This window comes from Notothenia coriiceps, unplaced genomic scaffold (genome assembly GCF_000735185.1).
Source record: "Notothenia coriiceps isolate Sejong01 unplaced genomic scaffold, NC01 NC01_scaffold00023276, whole genome shotgun sequence".
Classification (NCBI taxonomy): domain Eukaryota; kingdom Metazoa; phylum Chordata; class Actinopteri; order Perciformes; family Nototheniidae; genus Notothenia; species Notothenia coriiceps.
Genome location: NW_011355977.1, coordinates 494754 through 505554, shown reverse-complemented (window position 1 = coordinate 505554; position 10801 = coordinate 494754). Strand labels below are relative to the sequence as shown.

Here is a 10801-nt window from a genome sequence, read left to right as displayed (position 1 = left end):
GTGTGCCTTGGCAGTCTGCACGTGTAGTTCAACTATCACGGGTAAATATCTCCACCCATCATCTGGATCCATACACATCGGGAGGATCTCAAAGTGTAACCCATGACAACACTCACTCTCAAGGATGGCTGCCATACTCACTTTATGTTTATGATAAAGATCATTTTGGTCTGTGCCTTTAACATATCAATGTTGTCAATTAATTTTCTTGTGTAATGTAACATTAAAAATTGCATAATGAGCCACAACGACTTCTTAGCCTGCTTTGAGTTGTCAACTCTATCATCAAACAATGTAGGACTGAGTCTGTTCTTACTCATGCGTTCATATTCATGTGGTAGGTTGCAGAGATTCTTTTTGAAGACATGAAATTACCTAATTCAAAATGTCCTTACTCTGCCTCCTGTTGATCTACTACTTTCCTTTTTAGACAACACAGCTAGTGTGAGCAATGCTGTTGATCAGCTGACTCATTACTCACATGTTGGAAATTCCCTCAACCAGTTGAGTTCAACAACAACCAAGTCCTACTTTCACCTGCATTTATTCTGAATCTGAAATCCTCAAAGTACCTCAAAACTTTACGTAAGTGTATTGGAAGCATGTAACGTGTTTGCAATCTGTAGATACACATGCAAAAACACTATGGACATGTTTTGCTGGTTGCTTTAAAGTAGTTCCAACACATAATAAAATAAGCGCAGTTACATGATGCCTGTGTCTGGTTTTTTCAGTGGATGAGCTCACCTCCTCGTACACCTCCCTGACGGCGGCCCCACAGGGCTCCTCCTTTGGCTCCATTCCTCCTCCTGGCACAATCCATTGGTCTGGATGTCGACTGCTGCTCACTAGAAGCACCTGCCAATAAGAAAGGCCTTGGTCAGGTCCCTGAGGCAGAGTTCAGGGTGCCAGAAACACGCCAACGGCATGCCCAAGTTTAGACTCGGTCATCACTTTAGGTGTCTGGCGGCAGCTGAGTGTGGGGCTAGTCATTCAGCAGGATTCGTATCAAAAATCTAGCATCTCATGCCGGTCATTCAATTCATTTATTTAATGCAATATGACCGCGGTGTGGATAGGGCTGCTCAGCATGTCCTGTTATTTGTCACATAATCTAAATAAGAGTTGAGATGAGAGTAACCAGTATCCGGTGGTAAATGTTCCTGCATTCAAAGCACAAGTAGATATTGATGATAAACAAACAAATATTTACTTTAATGGGTATGAAGTAACATTACATTTAATTTTAATTTAATTTAATTTTTAATTTAATTGTAGTTCTCAACACTTAAACCAAACTCACTTTTCCTGCCTGAGAGTTTTTCTGTCTGACATAAAAGGATATAATGAAAGAAACACCTTTAAGGAATATCGACTATTTTAGGTGGACTATACTATACGTTGCAAAACAATGTATTATCACGATGGACAGCCATAGAATGTAGGATAAGATTGTATCTGAAACAGCTCCACAATAACCATTGTATTAAATCATTCCAGCAATCATTTTCTTAATAATTAAAAGTTTTTGGTTTAAAAACAGACAACAATGAAACATTCAAAACTTGAGGTGGAAAAACATGACAAAAGATGACAGGCCAGGCGTCTCATCCGAACTGATCAAACTAATTCGGCACAGTGTTAGTAACTGACCTTAATCAAATGCAGCTAGGTCTTTTTAAGGACGGCGTCCCTCTAGAGATGCAGTCACTTAAAACCCTATCTGGCACCCCACTGACCTGTGAATACTTCCTGCATCCTTTCAAACTTGTTACATGTTAGTCGAGCTCTCTTGACAGCTAAGGTTGATCAAAAACAAGAACTCAAAAATCAGCATGCACACTGCAAGATCATTATTGGTGCTAGTTTCTGAATGCCCGCTGCTTGTTATACACGATATACAGTATAGAACACCAATGTCCCAGCTGAGATTTAGGTATATTGAAAATGGATCGGCATTCCTCCCTGGACCTGATAGTGAATGCATGGCAGATTAGTGAGGAGCACTAATGATAACATCTTCACGGCTGTGAAAGGTGGTTAACATCGCACAGAAAATACTTTGAGTGAAACTTCACACCGGTGACTTGGATTGGCTGTATTTCAATTCTGTAACCTCATTATGAGTAGTAAGATAAATCCCTCAAGAAATCTCAGGACTCAACCTCGTCATGAATAGCACACTATGAAACTAAAACTTAAAACTCACAAACAGCTCCTGTTCACATGTTTACGTACTTTGGGTCGTTGATATAATGGCTTAAATGCAAGTGGGTGTCTCTGTTCTTGCATGAACAAACACTCTGGGGACCGTGTGACTTATTCTCAACACAGGCCACTCTGTCAACATTTATGTACTTATAACAGGCCAAGTTAGGAGGTACAGGTTATTCCACTGTCAGGTAATATCACATTCAGTGAATTCAATCTGCAGTTGCCACCTTCGCACTTAAACCTGCTGTTAGATCGTTACCTCACTGGGTCACGTAGTACTCTTAATAGAGCAATTTGCATTAGGAATCATTTAACCTGCATGATCAATTATTACAAAAGTGCAAAATAATTGCCAATTTAACGATGAAAAAGAACGATGCATCCCTTAAGGCACCTTCTTGATTTCATTCCTTCTTAGTTTTTATTTAGTCTAGAATAGTTCCAAAAAAGGATGACTTAATGTATATTGTCTTAAAACATTGACTCAAAGTACAGCAGATTTAAGTAGGATTTTTGCACACCCTGTAATGTCAAAGTGAAATCTGATTGTTATATTGTAATTTGAATAGTCCAAAATAAGGGCTATGCCAATATAGTTCATGTCCAGTAGAGTGTTACACTCTGTGTGACATTAATGTGGAGTAAAGAGTTGTTGAGGAGGTGAATAATAGCAGCAGTGGGGAGTGTGCCCTGCAAGAGCCCCTCAGACAGCGCAGGGCCGGGGGGGCACTGGTGGCTGTCTCACTGACACAAATGCACACAACACACACACATGCATGATTTCACTCAAACACCATGTGAAACACGTAGGCCCTTCCACGTACGCAGCTACTCACACACACTCCCAGCCAAAAGGCTTTTCAAAAACCACTGATCAGCAGTCGCCTTTCTGAACGAAAACAAAAGAGCTGGGCAGACGAGGCGAATGACCCCGGCACTCACGTCAACATCAGCTTTAAGGTGATCAACAACTCATTACGTAAGACACTGAGGTTATATTCTAATCTATTTATTTCAGATTTGTATTATAGCTGTTGCAGGACATAAATAAACAGTGACTAGACATATAACTTCTATACAATATAATGCAAACCAATAATACAGTATTGCTTCTGATGCTTTTATAATTGAGCTTTCAGTATAACATTCCAATATTGTTTCAGAAGATAATGCACAACTGTATTGTTGAGATTTGTTTTTTTCTTATGAAGGATAAAAAGGACTTAGCTACTACAACTGCATTTGTTGTGCAACCCTAAAAAACTACCATGTGATTTTACATCAATTTCTGATATATACTTTGATATTATTCCCCAATATATCAATTAAATATTAAGTTAATATCAAAGAAACACTGGTTTCAACCATTTTGCCCAGCCAAAATCCCAGATTTGATTATCATTTTATTAACTGCATTATACTACTAACTGGATAGTGTACACTGGAGCATACTTACAGCATAATGAGTAACAGTACTTCATATGCCAGTTACAGCTACTATGATGATATCAAGAATAAACACACAGTAAGTCATTATGTTGTGTTCCCTTGAATTAAAGGGTGAAAATGAACAGATGACATTATTGTTCAGAGTACAAACAACATGAAGTCACCCTGTCAAATGTTTTCTGCAGACCTGTTCCTGGACTCCAGCTGATGTTGAGGAAGTGACTGCAGGCATGCAGACTGGATGGATAAGTTACCACATGACGTGAGGCACATCTAATCACAGCACACATGGTGACAGTGAAGGATCAGATCGGTTGGGCATGAGACCATTGTATCATGTGCCAGCGCAATCACCAACAATCAAAGTGACTTTTAGCTGATGTCAGCACTCTGTCACAGACAAGCAGCAGAGAGAGAAACAGAGAGAGTGATGGGGGGAGCACGAGGAGCAGGAAAGAAAATCTGTCAGGGGACAGCAAGTGCCTGCACCTTGTTTCTATAAATTGCAGCTGATAGGTCACTTGGTGTTTAGGACACAGTGTAACACTCAACCCCCCCAGCCAGCCCCCCTACGACCCCTCTGCCAAACTGAGCCAATATGGGACAAGTTTTGCTGCCTATGCTAATTCTGCTATCAAAGTATTGATTATACTATACCAGCAATGCTGCCATTTATTTATATACTGTTGCAGCTTTATCTGTTCCTCTTTTAATGTATAATTCTAACCATTCACTATTGCCTATGATATGCTCATTCTGGCATTGTTTTTCTTTCTTTATTTATCATTTTTCTATGCTAGAATTGTGCACTGTATGTGTGACAGATACAAATATTGAATTTTGAAAACATGCAACCTTAGCCTTTTTTATTCTTCATAAGAATAAATCAGGCTAAGGTTGCAGAACTGCATTGTGAACTTACTACAGTTTAAGTCAATTGCACACGGGATACTATAAAAGGCAGCAGCAACAGAGTGGAGGTGTGGCAGGATGCCTCAGCAAAAGGATTAGTGATCACAAAAGCATGTGTTGATATGGAAATGATCCTGTACAATAACCACATCAGCTGATGCTAGTGCAAGGTAGACAACAACACCAATGTGCATGAATGTAGATGCAATATTTTAAAATGACATATGGTATTTAATGGCTTAGGAGCGTTACATACCACAAATGACACAAAAGTTCATAATCACATCCTATTTTAGATCTATAAAATGCATCAGCGGTTGAAGAGATATGTAACCACAGACATTCTTAAGGGTGCAAGGCTGTCAATGTCAATACTTGAGCCAGCACAGTGTGCAGTGGCAGGAGGACACAGAGAGGATGTCTTTATGAATTATGATGTATCTGGATTTCCTCCTGGACAGGAAATTAAAATAATGGGGCTCCTGCTGTGTGCTGGTTACAGTAAATGCAGTGGGAGACCCCTTGTTGTTTTATATGTAAAGTATTTTGGATTTTGGCCAGGTTAGTTTCACTAATTAAAAACACGTGAGCAGAGTCACGCACACAACATTCAACTGAAAATCGGCCTACACTATGGCGTAAACTTTAAAAATACTTAACGATAACCAGGCAGAGTTTAGTAAAAAAGGAACATTGTCAACAATAAAGCTTAGTAGTATAACGTTTAACCACTAACTCCAACCGTGGAAAAACACCCCTCTCACCTCTTCCTCTTTTTCGTTTTTAAAACACACACACGCCGCTCTCTTTTTGAACCCTTCGCCGTCGTACGTCCTGGTCTGGTTGGGCTTCAACTTCATCATTTATGTTCCCAATCGTCGAGTGTCCGGAAAAAATGTTTGTAGACTGCCAAGGCACACNGTGGGCAATCCCCCCCACAGCAGCAATTTGGGGTGAAGTGTCTCAGGGACACAACGACATGCTGACTGCAGTGGGGTTTGAACCTGTGCTCCCCTGATCGGATCAGGGGAGCACAGGTTCAAACCCCACTGCAGTCAGCATGTCGTTGTGTCCCTGAGACACTTCACCCCAAATTGCTGCTGTGGGGGGGATTGCCCACAGTATTGAGTATGTAAGTCGCTTTGGATAAAAGCGTCTAACAAGGAACATGTAATGTAATAACGTGATAGACACAGCAAGAGTCAAACAAAGCCGTGATCTACTGGAGTTGTCTCCCAGCTAGCCACAGCGACACTTTTTTTAGATAATTAAAAATGTAGTATCTGTCTAACTTCATCTTCACTCTGTCATATGATAATCTTTTTGCTTGAGAACAAATATTTGTGGTCAAAGCAACTGTCATCACAAGGTGTAGTTTGTTTTGAGACCAGTTAAACAAAAAGTGTTGTTGGAACATGTTGTAAAAAGCCAGTATGTTTAGTATCCAGTCAGGAAATGAAACATATTTTGTAAGGCTGACTTTTTATGACTTTTTTTCCCCCTTCCACTAATCATCTGGAGACCCTTTAATTTACAAACCTTTTGTTGGTTTTGCTCCTACAAGACTTGCTATAAATAAAGAGAAATTAAAGTGAAGTCAGCTCTGCTTCTCTTTTTGCTGTACCGACTCTCTTTAAGATCCCTGAGAACAATATCCCAGTCTTTTGAGATGCATTTATCATATACATTGAGATGATGATAGCAAAGCAACATATTGTGTACCATGTTGAATGCGGTTTGATGACTTTTCCACAACTAATTCAGTGGTCATAGTTGTGTACAAGTAAATACAGTAAGTCACAGACTGTGCATAAACAGGAATGGATCTCGACTAGCCCCCCGGTCTGTCTGTCCTCCTGTCATTCAGACTATGTTTAGGGCTACCTATGCTGCCTCACAAGTATGTGGCGATGCTGGGATAGTACCCTGCTGAAGTTTTCCTGTCCTAAATGAGACAAATGTTCAACTGAGAATGTGCATACGTATCAGAACAGAGCGAGCTGTTCCTAGCACCAGGTCACATGGTCCGGCTGGGTTGCAGCTGTAAGGAAATATTGAAGTTAGAAGTGTTTCATAAAGATTTCATCTTTATCGAGTACTCGATGATTTACATCATGTTATGTTTCATACTGGTGACTAACAACGGAGTGTGGTCACTCTTGATGAGTTTTCTTTCATGTGTGTTCAGGCTGGTGTGAAGGGAAAGCTTGGCAGACTACTTGGGATTTTTGAGGTAAGCTTGTCAGACTATAGAAAAATTGTAATAAACTCTCACAGGGCATAAAATACATTATATAATTCAGTATAAAATCCTGTATCACTTTAGCTAGTAACCATGATATAACGCCAATGTATGCTTCATGCTTTTTGTGCCAGTCCAATTTTACATGTTTAGTATGTCGAGACATCTCTGCAGCTCCACCATACTTTTAATTCAGAATCATATTTTGACACATATTTTGCCTCCAAAAGATACTAAATTTGGAATTTGCACTATTCCATATTGGGATTAATATTCAGATTACTTTTGCAGCCCTAGTTAATATTACATATTTTATTGTTTATGACAGCTTGGCTGGCATTGCGTTAACGTTTATTTCTGTCCTTTTATATAGTGTCATTTAAAGTTCCTTTTACTCTTTGCAGCAGAATAAAGACAGTAAGCACAGGACATACGTCTACACCCTCATTGTGACGGAAACACTGGAAGACTGGGAGGACTCGGTCAAGATTGGTAGGAATCCACGTTTAAGTCTCTCTTTTTCATTGTATTACTGATAACTGATAAATAAATGATGTTGCAAATATTTACCTAGATACCAAGCCTTTTGCAAAAAAGTATTAAAACAAAAAGCATTTCATTTAGGGTATCAAACCCCCTACAAATTTGGGTTGGCAAATTTGAATATATTTGTATTTTATTTCATTACACCAATGACATTTCTGTGCACAATCATAATTCACAAGATATTCTGACTCTCAATCAAATTCTTAGATTTTGATGTCTCTTTGAGGATAAGGACTGTTGAGAATGACCGCTGGGGCCTCTTTTGTAAACTGAGAAACTGAGACACATACTTGGCTTTGAAGTCAAACCATCCGATCTACTGTGTTCACTGTCCCAAAATACTGACAGAAAGAATTGAGCAACAACTAGTCTTCCTAAATGGATAACCACTGCATGTGTGCTTCATTACTATTTGTTTTAAACGTGTATTACATTTCAAATTATATGCAACTCAAAACTGTAGCTTTTACTAACTTTTGCCCATATAACTACAGTTCACCAGGGGAGGGGTGTTTTCTGTGCACAGTTGTTTTTCAGTTCAAATTCAAAAGCTTTTATTGTCATTGTGCAGAATACAGCAAGATTTATAGTTACTGCTCCAGCAAGTGCTTTAAAAACAGACATATTAAAAAACAGATTAAAAGGTCTGACAGTTACGACCAGCAAGTAGTGCACACAGCTTCGGATCGTCATGTAGATGACCAGGATTAATAAATGAATAAAATAGAATTATGATAAAAATATATATGATAAATATTACAGTATATACATAGAGACAGACCATGGTTATTGCACAGTGGGGATATGGGAAGTTATTTTTGTGTGTTTTAATGTTATTAAATCACTAACTCAGAGTTATCATCACTCTTCACTGCCCCCTCCTTATTGTCCTCTGTTGCACTGCATGTTTAATTTTTTCTCCCCCCCTCCACTGAGAGGCCAGTGTTGGCGTACCTCAGGGTGTCAACATATAGTGGTTGACCCCTGCCCCTCCCTCTCACGCCACCCTATGATAATCACAGGCCATGTACAATTCCTTGTTTGAGGAGTACAATTAGAGGAGATGATGGGTTTGAAGCTAAAGTATAAATAACTCCCAGCTGACAGTTTACTGGACACGTTGTTTTATTGGAAGGTGCTTTTTTTGGAAGGTTTGGTGACATGGGGTCTTCATAAACATCAACTAAAGGTCAGGAATGTACATTTCCACTCTGACTTCAGTGCTGCAACATGTGATGGAGAGTTTACCCTTGACCATGTTGTATGACGTAATGGTTTGGCAATTTAAGGTTATTTTGCCTATTGAGCAAGCTTCCTTACCACTCCGGTACAGTCTTACAGTAGCACTGCTAGTGAGTTTTATTATATAAACAAGGTAAATATATGTAAAATAATTATTATTTTATTATTCATTTATCTGGCGATTGTTTTCTCAATTTCCTTAAGGCAGTGTCTTTGTTTTGTCAGTCTAAAACACCAAATTAAAAGAAAATCTATTTGAGGGCTTTTTTCTGCAATTCCTTTCTGAGGGATTACTTTTAAAATTAATCAAATTTTAAAATAATTACTGATTATATTTCCATCCTTTTAATTTATTAGATGGCTCTACGTAATACTACTAGGTCTTGGGTTTAATCCCAACAACACCAACCATTAGGTATAATCCATATTTGTTGACAAACTGTCCTTGAGCACATCACACTTCTGCCTGTTGATTGGTCCTTGTCTTTCCCATGTTTCACAGGACGGAAGAGGAAGTGGTTCAACGTTGACGAAGCCATTAGAGTGCTGCAGAGCCACAAGCCTGTCCATGCAGAGTACCTTCGCAGGCTCACACACACCTGCGGCCCGGTGTGTAGCCAGAATAACAGCAACACCCCGAGCTCCCAAGTGACACACAACAACACGCCTCATTATGTTGCTCAGATCTAGCCGGCAGAAAGGACAATCACCAGCAGCAAGCCAGTTGTTCTACACTGGGATGGACATCCGGCCAAGACCTCTGCAGTGATTGCATCACTAACGAAGCCTCTTAATATGTACAGTATGGACTTCCTTGAAGTTGAATTTGAAACTCATTTTGAGGTAGTGCCAAAATGTTTTCCAACCATATTTAAGATTTTACATGTATTTTTTTTTTATTAACCATCAACAGCTATTTGAGCAAATGTGTCCTTTTTAAAGCGTTCAGCTTTAGACAGTTTTTCTGATTGTGCTGCTCATGCAATGTGAATTTCTGTTTCGGCTATATTGCTGAATATTTGACCAGCAGTGCACACAAGTATTTGGGTGGTCTTAATGGGAAGCGTTTGCTCTTTGAGGATATCATATCCACAGAGACTCAGTGCCAAAACATGTGTATAAATTAAATGGCAAGGTTCAGTTTCTTTTTTAAATGTTTAGACACTTTAAGGCAGTACAACTGAGCTCACCTCAGTATAAGTCAAGTCTTGTGAGGTAGTTTGCCTAAAGAGAGCTGAGGGCTGAGTCTGATTTGATACAATAAGTGTGAAAAAAAGCTTGCTCCTCCTATATTCACAAATGTACACGTAGGCCTACTGTACACACAGTATTATCTCTAATCACTGGTAACAGCGTAACACTGTAATAAAGATTAGGTGAATATCTGCAAACCAGCCACCATAATGAAATGCAGATGTCAATAGTTCCTTCTCAGACAAATCTTAAAGTAGTTCAAATGAATGTTGTTGGAATGAGAAGCAATTCATACAGTTATAGAAATGTAAAGTCACCATATTCAAAACGTGTATTTCCCAAAGAAAGAAAGAAAGTATTTATCACATACTGTATCTTTCAAGAAATAATACTTATCTGCATGAGACACTATTATTAAGGGCATTTGACAAATGTGAAGTCCTGTCTGGGAGGGTTTTAAACTTTTAACGCATATTTACAGTGTGCTTTACTCTGATTCTTCTAAGTGCCTTAAACAATTGTACATTGTGTTTGGTTTTTAGATACTGCACACACACACACACAAGTGTCTGAACCAGCCTCTCATTTATCTCAGCTGTGGTTAGGTTTAAACAATAGGATGTTGAAGGAAACATGGAAATGTTGTTACAATTGAATGTGCAGTATTTAGTATGAATTGATTGCATTTATTTATTTATGTTTAATAGGGAAATACCCCCTCCCGTCATAAACAGGAAATTATGACAGGAATCATGACAGGAAGTCATGGTCAGTGTGCCGACGTGTTTTTGTCGACACCACAGAAAGAGATGAATGCAGTTTATTTTCAAGAACTGGCTCTTTTATTTAGTGAGCATGAGGAGGATCAGTGATAAGCCTTTTTTTCTATGTGTGTATGTGTGATTGGAATATTTTTGCAATTATGCTGTATATAAAACATTTAAATAAAAAAACGTCTATTCATCCCCATTGCCACAGTGTGTTTATCAGAGCAGTATATGA

General features: G+C 38.9%; 1 protein-coding gene across 1 annotated transcript; it reads left to right on the top strand.

Annotated features, from left to right (window-relative positions):
* Nucleotides 1–6298: 6298 nt before the first annotated feature.
* On the top strand, nt 6299–10763 carry nudt4a (nudix (nucleoside diphosphate linked moiety X)-type motif 4a). The gene is made up of 4 exons (XM_010781525.1): nt 6299–6310; nt 6764–6808; nt 7222–7309; nt 9108–10763. The coding sequence occupies exons 1-4, from the start codon at nt 6299–6301 to the stop codon at nt 9293–9295; spliced, it is 333 nt and encodes a 110-aa protein (XP_010779827.1). The 3' UTR covers nt 9296–10763.
* The last annotated feature ends 38 nt before the right edge of the window (nt 10764–10801 follow it).

Excerpts from the sequence above, each read along its gene's own strand:
- nudt4a (XM_010781525.1), top strand. Across the intron at positions 6,809-7,221 it reads GACTACTTGGGATTTTTGAG|CAGAATAAAGACAGTAAGCA; the intron begins GTAAGCTTGTCA and ends TACTCTTTGCAG. Across the intron at positions 7,310-9,107 it reads GGAGGACTCGGTCAAGATTG|GACGGAAGAGGAAGTGGTTC; the intron begins GTAGGAATCCAC and ends CATGTTTCACAG.